Below are 19,274 nucleotides of genomic sequence, written 5' to 3'. Positions count from 1 at the left end.
TCGCTTCTGTTCTTCTATCTGTGTCGGTTTTGTGCCAGTACCACATGTCTTGATGACTGAAGCTTTGTAGTATAGTCTGAAGGCAGAGAGTGTGATTCTTCCACCTTTGTTCTTTCTTAAAATTGCTTTGGCTATTTGGGGTCTTTTGTGTTTCCATACAAATTTTAAAATTATTTGTTCTAGTTGTGTGAAAAATGCCGCTGGTACTGTGATAGGGATCACAATGAATCTGTAGATTGCCTTGGGTAATATGGTCATTGTAATGATACTGAGTCTTTCAATCTAAGAAGATGGTAAATCTTTCTATCTGTTTGTGTCATCTTCAATTTCTTTCATCAGGCGTCGTACAATTTTCTAAGTACAGAAAACCTTCTAAGGTGGGTTACTCCTAGGTATTTTATTATTTTTGATGTGATGGTAAATGTGATTATTTCCTTAATTTCTCTTTCTGATGGTTTGCTATTAATGTACATGAATGCAACATATTTCTGTATATTAATTTTGTATCTTGCATTTTTACCAAATTCACTAATGAGCTCCAGTAGTTTTGGGGTAGTGTCTTTAGGATTTTCTATGTACACCATCATGTCATCTACAAACAGTGACAATCTTACTTCTTCCTTTTATTTCTGTTTCTTGTCTGATTGCTGTGATTAGGAACTCCAATATAATGTTGAATAAAAGTTGGCTATTTACATTTAAAGCTCAAAAACAAAATGTTTATAAACAGACCTTTTTGATCTACAGCCATCCTGCTTTTCACTGGGAAGCTCCATACATTAATACTTAGAGACTTTATTTTTCCTAGGGCCGTTTAAAAATTCCAAAGATTATTTTACCTCCAGCCTGAGACTACTTTTATACCAGACTGTAGGGCTCCTGGAAATAGATCGGGGAAGGAGCTGGCAGTTCCACCACTCAGTATAGAGATGTTAACTTGAGCTTCCAGACTTCTGACCTCATGCTACCCCTACTATACACCCAACCTGGACTCTGAGTCCAGAGCCTCAATAGCTTAATGTCTCGATACCATATTTCTCTAGTTTTCAGGTATGTGAGTAAAAGTTAATTGCTTGATTACAAAATAAAGCGAGAGAGAGGTCTAGTAGCCTGTTCTTACTTTAAAGCAATCTTCTTATTTTAGCTCCATACTTGAATCTTGAATTCTGAAGTACCAGGTTCCTTAAAATCCAAAGCCATTCTGTAGGGCAGATAATCTACTTGTCTTTCTTATTTCTGCCTCTAGGGACACAGATACTTATCTATGTCCATGCTCTACAAAATTCTCCATTGCTTCTATCATCTCTCCTATACTTTGAACTAGTAAACTAACACTTTAAAAATATCTTTACTGACTTTTTTTTCTTTTTAGGGACACACCCACAGCACATGGGAGTTCCCCAGCGAGGGGTCAAATTGGAGCTGCAGCTGTCAGCCTACACCACAGCCACAGCAATGCCATACCCGAACCATGTCTGTGACCTACACTGCAGCTCACTGCAACGCCAGATCATTAACCCACTGAGGAAGGCCAGGAATTAAACCTGTTTCCTCCTGGATACTAGTCAGGTTCATTATCACTGAGCCACATGTGAACTCTTTTATTGACATTTATGCTAAGCTTTGAGGAGGACAGATGTATATGATGATCATTTAACGATGCTTAACTTTTTATTATGAAGCGTTTAATCAACAGAAAATTAAATACAAGGTTTACACACAGTATTCAAAACTTAAATCCTCTCAAATATTCTGTGCAATAAAACATAGTTAATACAGTTTTAAAGTGGTTTCATTGTACTTGCTATGCAAAGAACTTATCCAATTTACTTATAGGTATAAATTATTTTGGGTTGCTCCAAATTCATTAAGTGACTTACCTCTTCTTTTCCTAATGTTGCCAGAACTTCTTCATTCAGTGGAATCACTATAGGAACAAAATAAACCAAAATTTTAGATATGCTTAGTTAACCATAAAATATCAACAATCTGATTTTGTGGTTTCTAAAATATCCCTTTCCCTTTCCATTTATATATTACAGAATCTTTTATAAGATATGTACAGTTTTTATGAAATTCCTTTTATTTAATATCGTTACATATATACCCAACTCATATATAATTTTAGACAGATGTGATATTTATGCATTTTGTTTTTGGTGCCTTTTTCTTTTCTTATTCTGTTGTCCCAACCATCAAAAACAAAAACAAAATTAATAATATACAGTGTGTTTCTTAAATATTTCCCTCTGTGGTGATTTGATTCTATACATACATACACATATACATTAGTACACACATACTTGAACATATACATACAATGGTTATTAATTTTGCTGACCAGGGTCATTGCTGGTTTTACAAGAATGGGATCATATCATATAACCTTAGATCTTCTGCTCATTTTTTTTCTTTTAGGGCCACACCTGCAACATATGAAATTTCCCAGGCTAGGGGTCAAATTGGAGTTACAGCTGCCGGCCTACGCCACAGCCACAGCAATGCAAGATCCGAGCCACATCTGTTACCTACACAACTCATGGCAATGCAAGATCCTTAACCCACTGAGCAAGGCCAGGGATTGAACCCACATCCTCATGGATCTTAGTCAGGTTCATTACCGCTGAGCCACAACAGAAACGCCTCATATACCTTATTCTCATTTTCACCCAGCAAAACCCAAGAAAATCCTATCTATTCATCTGGTATAAGTCCTTTCATAATTCTACACCACTGCATGATATTCCACATGGTGAATATACCAAATGTATTGATTTCATTATTGGTTGAGAACTAACTTGGTATCTAGTATTTAGCTTCACACATAAGAAAAAGATTCAGGAAATATTCTTTTATTTATGTCTTTATATATTGGTGCTTTCATTTCTGTGGGATAGATTCCAAGAAATTTAATTTCACAGAAGGAAATGTGAATTTTGAATTTTGAAACAGAATGTTAGATGCTTTTTTAAAAAATTTTTGAGGAGCAATGAAAAAGAAACAGCAAAAGATATTATAAACTCTGCTAAAATTTTTGCCAGCTTAATGAGTATAACCTAACATTTCATTTTAATTTTGTACAGCAAAATCAAATCTTTTTTAAAAATTTTTTTATTGTTATTTCCCCAACACAATTTTTTCTCTACTGTATAGCATGGTGTATACATGTAAAATCAAATCTTTATACTTTAAAAAGTTCAACTTTTTTTTTTTTTTTTTTTTTTTTTGGCCACACGCATGGCAAATGGAAGTTCCAAGACCAGGGACTAAAATCTAAGCCACAGCTGTGACCTGCACCACTGCTATAACAATACCAGATTCTTAACCCACTGCATCATAGTGAGAACTCAAGAAAAGTTCAACTCATATTTAGAAAAGTACAGTTTATCTTTCCAAATAAAGTGCTATTTAAAATTTCTCAAATGATATGCTGCTGAAAACTTTCCAAGTCATTTTGCCACTATAGAGGGTTTCTAACAGGAAAAAGCTATGTGCTTCTATAAGCCCTGTAATAGAACTAATTATAGGCAGCCCTAGGATAGCTATACAATGAAAAGGATTCTAAGAACATAAAGTTAAAAATCTCCCTCTTGCTGAGTTGACCAAAAGTAGCAGTTCAATGTTCATTCACACAATTATTTCAACCAATGTAACATGGCAGGCACTAAGAATATAAAGATTTAAAAAAATCTTTCCAGTGGGGTAGCTTATGAAATTTGCAACCCTATAAGGTAGGTATTTGACCAAAAGTGTATTTTATGTTAACAGCATAAGGTGTGTATGTAAGGAATGATGATAAGAAAAATAAAAATTAAAAATTTCCAGACATACAGCATCAAAAAGAATAAAATATTTAAGAGTAAATTTATTTTATGAGGCAAAAAACTTGTATGCTGAAAACTACAAAATGCCAAAAGAAACTAAAGGCAGGCCAGCATGCAGGAAAAAAAATCTCATGTTCAAGGATTAAGACTTAGTATTATTACAATGTCAATACCACCCAAAACGATGCATAGATTCAATGTAATTGCTATCAAAATACTAATAACGTTTGGTATTTTGGTGGGTTTTTTCCCACACCAGCTGCATGTGAAAATTCCTGGGCCAGGGATCAAACTTGCAATACAGCAGCAACCCAAGCCATTGCAGTGACATTGCCGGGCTCCTTAACCCGCTGCACCACAAAAGAACTCCCCAATGATATTTTTTTAGAAATAGAAAATGATGTTTGTAGAAATAGAAAAATCCATCCTAAAATTCACATGGACTCTCAAGGGACTCCAAACAGCCAAAATAATCCTGAAAAAGAACAAAGGTAGAGGTCTCACACTTCCTAATTTCAACTTGCTACAAAGCTACAATAATCAAAACAATGTGCTACTGGCACAGAGGCAGACATATAGATCAACACAATAGAATAGAGAGCCCAGAAATAAAAATCCTCACTGTACAATCAGTTGACTTTTGAGAAGGGTACAAGACAATGCAATGAGGGAGAGAAGAGTTTCGTCAATAAATGGTACTGGGAAAGCTAGATAATACACATGCAAAACAACAAAGCAGGACCCTCAGTTTTAAGTTTGAAAATTTCTATAATTAACTTTTAAAAATCTTGATCAAGATGTAAAAAGTCTATAATAATAAACTAGTGGATTGGTGATAAAGGCCTAAAGTAAATCTGTGGCATAAGGCTCAATATTTAATGACTAGCTATATGTGAAATAGGAAAAATCTTGAATAATCTAGAAAGACTTAAATTTATAGATCAAAGAGATTCTATTCAATGGGTCAGGGAATGGAGATCAGTTCACAAGTCTGAAACATCTGTAGAATTATTTGGAAAAGAAGTCTAGAAGTTAGACAAATATATATGTGATATTATGGAGAATCCTGTTTTGGAGATACAGATTTTAAAGTTGTTATGGAAACTGTGTAACTTCTGCCTATCCTCCCATCCTCTCCCACCCCACCCAAATTTGTATTTTGATGTCCTAATCTACAATACATCCAAATATGACTGTATTGGGAATGGATCTTTAAAGAGATAATTAAGTTAAAATGAGGTCTTCAGGGTGGGTCCTAGGCCATTATGAATGGCGTGCTTAAACAAAAACAGAAAATAGATGAGTGACCACGTGAAGATACAGGAAGAAGATGGCAATCTATTAGCCAAGAGGCCTCAGAAGAAACCAAACCTGCTAACACCTTGATCTTGTACTTCTAGCTTCCAGAACTGTAAGAAAATAAACTTCTGTTGTTTAAGCAACTGAGTCCATGTAGCCCTAGCAAACTGATATAAAAATCATTCATACAGATATAACATATAACAACAGGAGCAGAAAATATAATGTTGAAAAGGCATACCAAGTAAGAAGCAAAAAGAACTAAACACAGTCAACTGGAGAAAACCAACATTTTAACACCAGAGTATTGAGCAAGCAATACTTGAGATGCTCAGTATAATGCTAGAAGAGATAATAAGATAGAGTTTAACGCAAATTAGAATCACAATTGTATATACATACCTATCAGAAGTACCGAAATTAAAAAGACTACTAGGTGGTGGGGAAGACATAAAACAATTATAGACACTGTTGTGAATATAGTAGTTTAAATTAAGAATGCAGATAAAATTGTTTAGGAAGAGAATATGTGGAAAAGAATCCCAATAATTGGAATAGAGAATGGGAAGGAAATTTAGACAGGAAGTTGGGGTGGGGGGTGCCTATAAGAAAGGAGACAGAGGGGCAGGAGAAGGGAGACATATATGAAAAAAGAGGTTTCAATCCATATGGAAGATCAAATATAGACATATATGTGGCACAAAGAAATGTAGGCTTTCGTAACAGAAAAACATCTCTTAGTTGAGTATTCTAACTATGAATTTTTAAGCCAACTTCTATTTCTCAGCTAAAGGCAAAAATATAATTGGCCTCAGTTGGACAAGTCAAAGGCAACTTAAAATCTATGTGGCTCTTATGTTAGTAAGTATCTAAAATAATTTTATTTCTTCCATGAGGTAAGTTTCATTTATTAAGAAACAATTTACAGTTTCTACTAAGCATATAAAACAATGACTACGACGAAAAGATGATAGCTATAATTAAGGCTCCATAATCAAGATTACTATGCTCTAATGTGAGACAAATACATTCATCTATAATAATAAATAAGCATAAAATGTGTTTAAAAAATAAAAGAAAAATAAGGTGACTTCTAATAGCAATGGAATTTAGGCAATTTCAAGAAGGCTAAATGGATCTTGAATTCTTGTGATCATTAAACTAATTCACCATTAATTTGTTTACAAAAATATAAACCTAAAAATAAGAATCTTACTTTCAGGAGTTTCTTTCTGCCATTGACTAAGTTCAGCAGTCAAACATTTCACTTGCATAATTAATAAAGACAGCTATTAAAAAAAAAGAATAAAACAAAGTCATTTCTTATGGAATATTCACATCTACTCATAGATGAAAATGTAGACAGTCTTAATACTTTAACACAAGAAGTTCCTTACATAAATGGCTAATAATCATCTAAACTATAAAAAATTATCATTCTCAACAGAATTTTGCTGTAAACCACACTAATTATAGCTCATAAATTTCCATAATACCAGTGATTCAGTATTAAAAAGATCAATTCTAGCTTTACCATTTGACCTAAAAGAACCACATTTCCCAAGGAAACTAAATGATTATTTATTGTATAATGTTTTTACAAATACAATATTGTTTTACACTGCACAACAGAACACTATTTATTGATGGATATAACATTTTTTACAAAAGATGGTTTAATATTTAAAGATCTGGGGTAGTAGAAACTTCCAAAAGAGACAAATTTGTTTTCTTCTTTTTCTCCCCAATTTATTATTACTATAATGCTCATAGCTCTTTATGTTCTCATACTGTTATAATCAACTGAAGACATTTTTCCTTTTGATGCTCACATGACACCGAATTTGGACAGAAGGAATGACTTCAATTGGTTCCTATGTCTCCTGACATGCTCCCACCACTTTTGGAAAATTTTCATTGTAATCATTTGATATTTAACTTCATTCTTAGGATTTTTTTATCAATAAAACATTTAAAAACTTTTATACAGTCAAATAAATCTAAGTTTTCTTTCAATGTCTAGATTTCTATTAACAGCCAAGACATTTTCCTCTGTCCCTACTTAGATTGCCTAGTCTTCGACTTTTCTTATAAGATTTTCAAAGCAATCCAACTAGAATTTATGTTTATATAATGAAAGCCAGAAGTCCAATTTTATTTTATTTATTTATTTATTGCCCTTCAGAGCTGCACTTGTAGCACATGGAGGTTCCCAGGCTAGGGGTCTAATCTGAGCTACAGCTGCTGGCCTACGCCACAGCCACAGCAATGGGGGATCCAAGCTATGTCTGCAACCTACACCACAGCTCATGGCAACACCGGATCCTTAACTCACTGATGGTTTCTAGTCGGATTCGTTTCCACTGTGCCACGATGGGAACTCCCCTAGAAGTCCAATTTTATTTTCTCCCAGATGGATATCTAGTTGTGCCACTATCATTTATTAACTACTTCATCCCTTTCCCATAGACTAGAATTATCATGTTTGTCATATTTTAAATTCTTAATCTGTTGCACTGATTCACTGGTATATTTCTAAGCCAATTCCATAGGTCTTTGATTATTAAGACGGATATCTTAATCTGTTTTTTAAGCTTAGGGTAAAATCCGTTAAGATTCCACACTGTGAAATAACTGTGGCTACTGCAGCAGAAAACAAAACAGGAAAGTCTGTTCTAATTTTTAAGAAGGTATCATAATACCAGCTAACAAGCAATTCACTCGAAGTTGAATGTATGTGTAGTTGTTAATAATAATGTATTTATAATAGCTTATTCAAAAAGATTTTAGAGTACTTCTCTTAAATCAGAAAGAATAATTTTTCTAAAATCATTAAGCATATGGGCAATAAAAAGCTACTACGCTTGGCATAAATATAGATGGATACACTTCTTATCTAAAACACAACAAATTCTACTTCCCTACTTTTAGGAATAACAAAAGGATTCATACCTGAGCATTTGAATCAGTGAGTGTCTCAGTTCCAACAAGCGATAACTTGTTCTGACACTTGATTTAAAAAGTAAAGAAAAACAAGTCACACACTATACTATAAACCACAGATAATTCCCTTCCCATGTCGTTTTATACTAGTCAATGTAATATTCACTTAAAGCAATATACAAATAGCTGATGTAAGAGAAGAGTTTGTTTAAAGCCCTTACTTCCTAAGCAAGAGAGTCAGGAAGGCAGCCAAACTAGTCCCAAAGCGAAATACAACAAAAGTAAAAATGGATGCTAGACTCAACACAGAACGAAAACTGAGCTTAAGGGAATTCCTACTGTGGCACAACAGTATCAGTAGTGTCTTGGGAGGGCTGGAACAGGATTGATCCCCTGCCCCACACAGTAGGTTAAGGATCTGATGTTACTGCAGGAGCTTAGGTAGCAACTACAGCTTGGACCTGATCCCTGGCCAGGGAATGCCATATGCCATGGGGCAGCCAAAAAGATAAAAAAATAAATAAAAATAAATAAAAATAAAAATAAAGGCAAAAGAATAACGAACTTAAGAAAAAAAAAAAAAAACAGGTGTTCCCATTGTGGCTCAGTGAGTTAGGATTCTGACTATATCCATGAGGATGTGGGTTCAATCCCTGGCCTCACTCAGATGCAGCTTGATCTTGCTTTGCTGTGGTATAGGCTGGCAGCTGCCGCTCCAATTCAACCCCTACCCCATGAACTTCCTAAAAAGGAAAAAAAGAAAAGGAGTTCTGATGTGGCCCAGTGGAAATGAACCCGACTGGGAACCATGAGATTGTGGGTTCAATCCCTCGCCTCACTCAGTGGGTCAAGGATCTGGTGTTGCTGTGAGCTATGGTGTAGGTTGCAGATGTGGCATTACTGTGGCTGTGGCGTAGGTCGGCAGCTACAGCTCCGATTAGACCCCTGGCCTGGGAAACTCCACATGTGACAGGTACAGCCCTAAAAAAAAATAAACAAATAAATAAAGAGGTAAGAAGACAGAAGACAGTTGGTCAAGATCATAAGAAAATAAATCCTTCAGGAGACACCATTACTGTGCCATTAAAAAATATATGTAACAACTGTTAACAGTGATCTCAGTAAAAATATGGGCAATTTAAATTTTATTTGTATTTATATCTAGCTGCAGTATCTTTAGGTCAAAAAATTTTTTTTTATTTTTAAATTCAAATTTCTATACTGAAAACATTCCAAAAGCAAAAGAAAAAAGATTATATAAATTATTTGAAAATACACTAGTAATAGAGTACCAAGCAACGTTTAAAAAAATGTTTTAAAAGAATAAAAGAGAAAAAAAAACCCACTAACCTGCCTTAATCTGAAACTTTAGTGGGAAGAATAGGAGGCAAAAATGTCTGTGGTTTACATCACATATTACACTAGGTAAAGTAAAACAAATTTTTACCAGCATACTATATAATATAGAAGTGAGTCTATCACATTAGCTCAGAAAATATAAATGCATTTTCAAAATATATTGAAATGCATTTACATTTCTTTTGTTGTTGTTGTTTGTTTTTTTTGTCTTTTGTCTTTTTTGGGTCACGCCCATGGCATATGGAGGTTTCCAGGCTAGGAGTCTAATCGGAGCTACAACTGTCAGCCTACACCACAGGCACAGCAATGCCAGATCTGAGCCACATGTGCAACCTACACCACAGCTCATGGCAACACCAGATCCTTAACCCTGGCAAGGCCAGGGATTGAACCTGCAACCTCATGGTTCCTAGTCGGATTCATTAAACCACTAAGCCATGACGAGAACTCCTATTTACATTTTCAACCACAACATTTTCTAAATTAATTCCTATTTTCACTCAAACTCTGTGACTATGTGTTATCCCCCTTTCTATGCACTACTGTAGGAAATAACCCCATCAACCAGTCAATGGCCCAAACCAGGAAGCTGAAGCTATTTGTAATTTCCCCTCCCCATTTCACAACAATTAATTTCCAAGTCCTTCTGGTCTAACCTCCTTAATATCTCTTGAATTCATCCTTCTATCTGCAATGGTAAGACTTAGTCCTTCAGTACTTCTTACCAGAACTACTATTAGAGCCTCATGAACACTCTTTCTATCTGTAGTCTCAAAAGTACCAATTATTTTTCTCAAACTACATATCTCATGTCATTTCATGTTTATAATCCTTTTATGGTTCCCCATAATATCCACCCCACAAAATCCTTCATGTGATTGCCCCTAATTACCTCCCCCATCTCACTCCATGACTCCTTCTTCTCCTAATTTACATTTGATACTATTCTACTTGGAGTGCTCTAGACTCTCCCAACATTGTATGTTTTGTATTTTCTGCTATGTATACCTCTCTCTTTAACTGGCTTTACCCTTTAGAAATGAATTCGGTTATTTCCTCTTTTAGAAAACTATCTTTGACCCCTTTAGTCCAGGCTTAGTATCCTAAGTAGAATCTTCAAACTTCAACACACAACTTCTAATATAAGATGCTATTGTCCCCATTAGATGATAGTCTCCTTATGGACAGGGACTGCCATAATTTTTTCTCTTTCTACAACTCATCTAGTGCAAACCTTCCTTAAATGAACGCTTATAGGTCTAAAAATATATAAATATTTATCATATAATATACTGGTTTCAGGAACAAGCATAATTATTTCTTTGCTAAGTTTATTATTAAAATTGAATTCAATCTTATAGTATTAATTGGTATGTTACTTTTATCTCTTGATACTTACTTCTTCCATATCTTTCCACATTTCTTCACATTTTTTAATAAGTTCTTCTTCAGCATCTGTAACATCTTCCACATCTGTGGTACTATCTGGATCTAGATCTTGCTGATTCACTGACATGTGCCTTGTAATTTTCTTAGCCTTATAAGAGAAACTAAAGTAAAAATTATTCATTTAATAATTTTTAACTATTAACTGCCAGATATTCACCTAGGAGCTAACGAGGCAACTGTGAAAAAAATAAGCAAAAATCCCTCCAACTATGAAGCTTACAATGTAGTTGAGGAAAACAGTAAGCTAAAATGACTTAAATAAATATAAATAAATAAGTTATAAATAAAATAAAAATACTTCTAAAATATACAGTGTTATATATCAAATAATTTATAAGTACTATGAAGAAAAGCAAGACAAGGAAGAAACCACAGGGAGTGCTAAGACTGGGACAATTTAATTTTACATAAGGTGGTTATGTTAGGTCAATGAGAACTTGACAACTTAGCAAAAACATGGAGAAGGAAGGTGTGTAGGTATTCAGGGAAAGAGAGATAATAAAGGTGAGATTATGTGGGCTTTGTAGGCCACTTTAAGGTTTTAAACAGAGAAATGCCATGATTTGAATTATTATTATTTTGCTTTTTATTTTATTTATTTTTTATTTTTTATTTTTTTGTCTTTTTGCTATTTCTTGGGCCGCTCCCGCGGCATATGGAGGTTCCCAGGCTAGGGGTCGAATCGGAGCTGTAGCCACAGGCCTACGCCAGAGCCACAGCAACGCGGGATCCGAGTTGCGTCTGCAACCTACACCACAGCTCATGGCAACGCCGGATCGTTAACCCACTGAGCAAGGGCAGGGACCGAACCCGCAACCTCATGGTTCCTAGTCGGATTCATTAACCACTGCGCCATGACGGGAACTCCTGTTTTGCTTTTTAGAGCCACATCTGCAACATATGGAAGTTCCCAGGCTAGGGGTCGAATTGGAGCTCCAGCTGCCAGCCTATGCCATGGCCACAGCAATGCAGGATCCAGGCCACATCTGTGACCTACATACACCACAGATTACTGGGCAACGCTGGGTCCTTAACCCACTGAGGGATTGAACCCACAATCTCATGGATATTAGTCTGGTTCATAACCCACTGAGCCACGAGGGGAACTCCTGTACTACATTTTAACATTATAATAACTCAAACTACAGCCAGTAAGGAAAGAACCAGGAAAACCAGTTAGAAAGCCTACTATAGAATGATACAAGTAAGATGGAGACTAGGATACAAAATATCCAGTTCTAAATATATTTCCAAGACAGAGCCAAAAGGATTTCCTAAGAGTCTGTATGTAGAGCAGCAAAGAAAGATGAATCAATTCTTATTTTAAAAGTTTGGGCCTAAGCAACTAGAAAGATGGAGATGCTAGTTTCTGAGAAGGGAAAGATGGTAGAAGAGACAGATTCAGCAAGAATCTGAGGGAGTGTAGGATGTGTTAATTTAAGGTGTCTATTAGTATAACTGCTATTTAGGCAACTGGATATACATGTTTGGAGTTCATGGGAAAGTTTCAGACTAGAATTTGAGAGTCATTCCCATACGCATATTTAAAGCCACAAGTCTGGGTGAGATCAAAAAAGCAAGACTGTACAGAAAGAAATGAGAAGAGTTCCAGACCTGGAGAGATTGAGATGAGGAAAAAACCACTTTAATACTCTGAGGAGTGACTAATAAGGCAAAAGGAAAAACAAGAGTATGATATCCTGAAATCTAAGATAAGTATTCAAAGGAGTGATGAATTATCAAATGCTAATGGTAGATCAAATAAGATAAAAACAGAGAATTTACAATTCACTTGGCAATATGGATAGGGGACTGCATTTTTCCAAAAATAGCAATATTTTAGGTTGTTGTGCTCCATCTAGAGGCAAAGACTGTTTATCCGCCCCTTGAATCTGAATATAACTTTCTGACTACTTTTATGAACAGAATGCAACAGAAGTGAAGTCACATGACTTCTAAGACTAAGTCGTGAAAGGCTTACATCTTGAAATATTCACCCTTGCAACCCAGCCACAATGCTATAAGGAAGCACAAACTAGCACCTGGAGAAGCTCACACAGAAAGGAACTAGCCAGAAGCGAGCATCAACCACCAGACACACATGTGAACCAATTTTCTGATAATCAGTCTTCAGGTTTTGAGTGTTCTAGACAAAAACTCACACACTGTGGAGCTGAGACAAGCTGTCCCTGCTGTGTGATGTCTGAATTCTCAATGCAAAGAGTCACTAAGCCTAATAAATGGGTGTTTTATACCTCTCAGTTTTAGATTAATTTGTCACACAATTTCATTAAAGTAATGGAGGTCATTGTTAACCTTCATAATAGCAGTTTTAGTAGGATGGTAGAAGTGAAACCTGTCTAGAGTGGATTCAAGAGAGACTATAAGGCAAGGAACTGGACATATCCAGTATATACAACATTTTCAAGAATTTTTTATTTAGAGGAAAGGAGAAATGAGTACCAGCGGGAGGGAGATTTGGGATGGAGAGAGTTTGGGTTTTGTTTGGATGCACAAGTTCCCAGACCAGGGATCAAACTTGAGCCACAGCAGTGACAATGCCAGGTCCTTAACCACTAGGTCACCAGGGAATTCCTATTGTTGTTGTTTTTTAAGATGGGAGAAAATACAGCTTCTTTATATGATACAATAAGAGAAGGAAACATTTATGATGCAGAAGAGGAAGGAGAGGAAAAAGAATTGGATCCAATACACAAGTAGACGGAGTTGGCTCCAGATAGATGCACGTACAGTTCATTTTAATGGGAAGGTAGGCAGAATATTGGGGCACAGATACAGGCAGGTGAAGAAATGTGTTGGTAGGAGCTTGTGGAAGTTCTATGTGGACTGTTTCTCCTTTATTAATGAAATGGTAACTAAGGATATCAGCTATGAATAAAGACAGGGAAAAAGCACTGGAGGTTTAAGAACAGAAAAAAAAAGTTAAAACAGATTCACAAGGGATTGAGAGAGGGTAAAATAATAAGATTGCTGGGTGGCATTAAAGGCCCACTTGAGATTAGTAGTCATGAATTTAAAGTGAAAGAAGAACATGGTTGTGTGTTTTCCTCTATAGTGTAGCAACATTTCTCCAGACAGAGACAAAATGAAAGAATGACAAAGTCTTTCAGGTATTACCGTAAGAGTGAGTAGCTAAGATGAAGAATATAATTATCGGAGGAAAGGGGGTCAAGAAAAAAGAGGCCAGGTTATTTGAAAGATGATCTACATGGATATTAAAACCACCAAGAATTAAGATAGTAGTGCAGAAGACGGTGATAGTGAGCGAAGAGATAAAAATACTCAAGGAATGAAGAAATCTTGAATATAACTGCTACAAGGAGAAATGATGGGTAGCAGAGTCTGGTGGCATGAGATTCAAAGTTTGGCAATTTTAAGGAGGTAGACAGAGCAGTAAAAAAACAATGAGGATGTTTATCCTACAACATCAAATGCAAATCAAAATGACCCAACTCCCCAAAATATTTTTATTCATATGGAATGTAAGTTTTCTATTGCTTAATCTATTATTTAACAACAGAGAGGTTTTTAAAATATCAATAGGTAGAGCTCCCATTGTGGCTTAGTGGTAACAAACCTGACTACTATCCATGAGGATGCAGGTTCGATCCCTGGTCCCACCCTGTAGGTTAAGGATCTGGCGTTGATACGAGGTGTGGTGTAGGTCACAGATGTAGCCCGGATATGGTGCTGCTGTGGCTGTGGTGTAGGCTGGCAGCTGCAGTTCCTATTCAACACCTAGCCTGGGAACTCTCATATGCCGCAGGTGCGGCCCTAAAAAGAAAAATAAATAAATAAAATGTCAATAGAGATAGTCATAGATTGAATGATTCAATATTGTAAAGACATAAATTTCCCCCAAGATGATCTACCAAATCTTAATTCAAAATTTTAGGTTTTAATTTTTGTGGCACTTGACAAGCTAATTCTAATACTTATATGGAAGTACAAATGACAAAAAAAACCAAGATCCTCATGAAGATTAAGATGTAAGACTTGCCTTACCAGGTGTTAAACATATTATAAAACTATACTAATTATGACAGTGTTCAATTAGCACATAAATAGGCAAATTAAAAAAATGGAACACAGGAGTTCCTGTCGTGGCTCAGTGGAAACGAATCTGGCCTTGCTCAGTGGGTTAAGGATCCTGTGTTGCCGTGAGCTATGGTGTAGGTCACAGATGCAGCTGGGGTCCAGCGTTGCTATGGCTATGGTGAGACCAGCAGCTATAGCTTCAATTCGACCCTTAGCCTGGGAGCCTCCATAGGCTGAGGTGCAGCCCTAAAAAGACTAAAAAAAGAAAAAAGAAAAATGGAACACAGTACAAAGCCTTTCTAGAGTTACACCTTTATAGACCTACGACATACACTGATTTTTTTTTTCAGGTATTCTTTGGCCTATATAACTACCCTCATTAACAAACTGCATGGTATTTGGCTGGGGGGAATAAGCCTAAATATATATTTCTCAATCTTTACGCTACTCCTTCATCCCTCAAAAAACCTAAACCATAAAAAAGAAAAGGGAGAAACATTTTTTTAGGTCTTAGATTAGAAATGGCCTTTCTAAACAAAACTAAGTAAAATACAAAACTATATTAAATTTTTAAAATTCTTAATATACAAAGATATTAAAAAGTTAAAATTTAAAACCCCAAAACTTAAAATATGTATATATATATGGCACCCAATACCTAATTTCCTTAATAAGTAATAAATGACCATAAATAAGAAAAAACCAACAACCAATCATTAAAAAAAAAACACTAAAAAGGAGTTCCCATCGTGGCTCAGCAGAAATGAATCTAACTAGTATCCATGAGGACACAGGTTCGATCCCTGGCCTTGCTCAGTGGGTTAAGGATCTGGCATTGCTATGACTTGTGGTACAGGTCGCAGATGAGGCTCAGATTTGGCATGGCTGTGGCTGTGGCTGGCAGATAAAGCTCCAATTCAAACCATGGCCTCAGAACCTCTGAACCTCCGCATGCCATGGGTGCAGCCCTAGAAAAAAAAAAAACATAAAAAAGTCATCACTATAAAAGCAAGATATTATTACTTTTGGACAGAGAGGGAGGAGATAAAAGGAGACACAGGGCTGTGATTGGAATGGGTCAAATGGAGAGACTTCTGAGGTGATTATCAAAGCTTTATTTCTTGATCTGCATGGTGGTAAAGTTCACCTTATAGTAATTTCTAAACTTAACATTTATTTTTTGTGGGATTTTTTTTGTGTGTGTCAGTATTTTACTTTGTAATAAAAAGGCCAACAATCAAAACAATCTAATGGAAATGGGCAAAGAACACAAATCAAGAATTAAAAAAAAAATACCTTTCAAACGTAGAAAAATGCATTCTTATCCTTAACAACTCACAAAAACACAAATTAAACAAAAAGATATTCTTCATTCAGACTAGAAAAATTGAAAAATGAATAACAAATAATATTGGCAATAGTGTAGAACAAAAGGCATGCACTGCTGCAGACCAATCCCTTCTAGGATAATTAGCAATATTCTTCAAAATTTTAAATGTATTTATCATTTGACCTAGAAAGTCTACTCCTAGGAATAATCCTACAGATAGATATATTTACATGTCTACACAAGTCTGCTTACTGATGCAGAATTATCTGTGAAACACTTTATGAGAGTGAATTCTATAATCACACTGTCTAAATCTAAATCTGGTTTCAATACTTATAAGCCATATGACTTTTGACAAGCTATTTAAACTGTCAGTGCCTCAGTTTCCTTATCTGTAAAATGAAGATACTATTACTCTATAGGATTGTTATGACAATCAAGTGAGTTAACATAAGTAAAACTCTTAGAACTGTACCTAGCATATAAAGAAACACATCAATATCTGCTATTAACTTTAATATTAATCTGAATGTCAAATGGTAGAAGATTGGTTAAATAACTTACACCATCCAAAAACGTATACACTGAGCGTCTTCCTTCCTGTACACAAAATATGCAGCTAAATTCATAAAACAATAAACAATCATTAACTATTTTAGAATTTTTTTTTTTTTTTGGCTTTTGTCTTTTTAGGGCTGTCAATCCGCATATGGAGGTTCCCAGGCTAGGGGGTGAAACCGAGCAGCTGCCAGCCTACACCACAGCCACAGCAACATGAGATCCGAGGCCTATCTGCGACCTACACCACAGCTCCAGGGCAACACCAGATCCTTAACTGACTGAGCAGGACCAGGGATCAAACCCACGTTCTCATGGATACTAGTCAGGCTCATTTACCACTGAGCCACGACGGAAACTCCCTATTTTAGAATATTTTTAAGCAAAAAAAAAAAAAAAAACCCACATAATTTACTATTATAAATATACCTTAATTTAGATATTAAGTGCAAATTGATCTTTCCCCATTTCATAGAATACTAGCCAATAAAACTCATTATCAATATGAAAAATATGAAACTCGTGTGTGTGTGTGTGTGTGTGTGTGTGTGTGTGTGTAGCTATTCACAAGTTAGTTGAATTTGCAGCTCAATGTAGCATTTTTATACAAATAAACAAGAAAACCTGGAGTTCCCGTCATGGCACAGTAGTTAACGAATCTGACTAGGATCCATGAGGTTGCAGGTTCAGTCCCTGGCCTTGCTCAGTGGATCAAGGATCTGGCGTTGCCTTGAGCTGTGTAGGTCACAGACGCAGCTCGGATCTGGCATAGCTGTGGCTGTGGCATAGGCTGGCAGCTACAGCTCCAATCAGACACCTAGCCTGGGAACCTCCACATGCAACAGGTTCGGCCCTAAAAAGACCAAAAAAAAAAAAAAATTTAGAAGAAAAACAAAAACTTTAAGAAGTACTTCTGGGAATGTAAATTAGTACAACCATTATGGAAAATGGTATGAAGGTTCCTCAGAAAACTAAATATAGAGCTATCATATGATCCCACAATCCCACTCCTGCATATACATCTGGCAAAAACTATATTGAAAATGATACGTGCACCCCTATGTTCACCGTAGCACTATTCACTATAGCCAAGACATAGAAACAATCTAAATGTCCATTGACAGATGAATGGATTAAGAAGATGTAGTACATATACACAATGGGGTACTACTCAGCCATAAAAAAGAACAAAATAATGCCATTTGCAGCAACATGGATGGAACTAGAGATTCTCATACTAAGTGAAGTCAGTCAGAACAAGAAAGACAAATACCTTATGATATCACTTATATTTGGAATCTAACATATGGCACAAATGAACCTTTCCACAGAAAAGAAACTCAAAGACTTGGAGAACAGACTTGTGGTTGCCAAGGGGGAAGGGGAAGGAGTGGGAAGGATTGGAAATCTGGGATTAATACATGCAAATATTGCATTTGGAGTGGATAAGCAATGAGATCCTGCTGTACAGTACAGTGAACTAAATCCAGTCACTTGTGATGGAACATGATGGAGGACAATGTGAGAAAAAGAATATTTTATAAATACATATGTGTGTGTATATATATATATATATATGACTGAGTCACTTTGCTCAGCAGAAATGAAGCCAACTAGTATCCATGAGGATGCGGGTTTGATCCCTGGCCTTGCTCAGTGGGTTAAGGATCCAGCATTTCCATGAGTTGTGGTGTAGCCCACAGACATGGCTCAGATCCCAAGTTGCTGTGGCTGTGGCATAGTCCCTCAGCTGTAGCTCCGTAGACTGGGAACTTCCATATACTGCTAGCGTGGCCCCAAAAAGCAAAAAAAAAAGAATGAACTTTTGCCACTTCCAACAACGTAGATGGACCTTGAGACCATTATTCTAGGTGAAATAAATCAGACAGAAAGACATACCACATGATCTCACATGATATCTCACTTATATGTAAAATATAAATATAAATAAACAGAAAAAAAAAATCAAGCTCATACATACAAAGAACAGACTGGTGGTTGCCAGAGCAGGGGTAAGGAGCAAATGAGTGAAGAGGGTTGAAAGGTACAAACTTACAATTATAAACTAAATCATGGGAACATAATGTTCAGCATGTTGAATACGGTTAATAATACTGTATTGCATATTTGAAAGTTGCTAAGAGAGAAGACTTTAAAAGTTCTCACCACAGGGAAAAATAATTCTGTAACTATGTACAGTAATGGATGTTAGCTAGACTTACTGTGGTCGTCATTTCACAATATATACAAATATCGAATCATTATAGTGTATATCTGAAACTAATATATTGTATGTCAATTTTACTTCAAATTTTTTTTTTCTTTTTGCCTTTCCTAGGGCCGCTCCCACGGCATATGGAGGTTCCCCGACTAGGGGTCGAATCGGAGCTGGACCCACCGGCCTACGCCAGAGCCACAGCAACGCGGGATCCGAGCCGCATCTGCGACCTACA

General features: G+C 36.0%; 1 protein-coding gene across 3 annotated transcripts in view; it reads right to left on the bottom strand.

The window, feature by feature from the left end:
• CENPK (centromere protein K) overlaps positions 1–19,274 on the bottom strand; it is a 38,787-nt gene that overhangs the window by 18,687 nt on the left and 826 nt on the right. For 2 of the 3 annotated variants that reach the window (XM_047752646.1, XM_047752507.1), the window contains exons 2-5: positions 10,825–10,975; positions 8,076–8,132; positions 6,340–6,412; positions 1,881–1,927 (exon numbers count right to left, since the gene is read on the bottom strand). In XM_047752646.1, the coding sequence (XP_047608602.1) occupies positions 1,881–1,927; positions 6,340–6,412; positions 8,076–8,132; positions 10,825–10,941 (294 nt within the window). In that variant the 5' untranslated portion in view covers positions 10,942–10,975. The remainder of the gene's footprint in view (positions 1–1,880; positions 1,928–6,339; positions 6,413–8,075; positions 8,133–10,824; positions 10,976–19,274) is intronic. The other variant, XM_047752573.1, reaches the window with a different exon arrangement.

Source organism: Phacochoerus africanus, chromosome 1 (genome assembly GCF_016906955.1).
Source record: "Phacochoerus africanus isolate WHEZ1 chromosome 1, ROS_Pafr_v1, whole genome shotgun sequence".
NCBI classification, from domain to species: Eukaryota; Metazoa; Chordata; class Mammalia; order Artiodactyla; family Suidae; genus Phacochoerus; species Phacochoerus africanus.
This window is presented reverse-complemented; position numbering and strand designations above follow the sequence as displayed.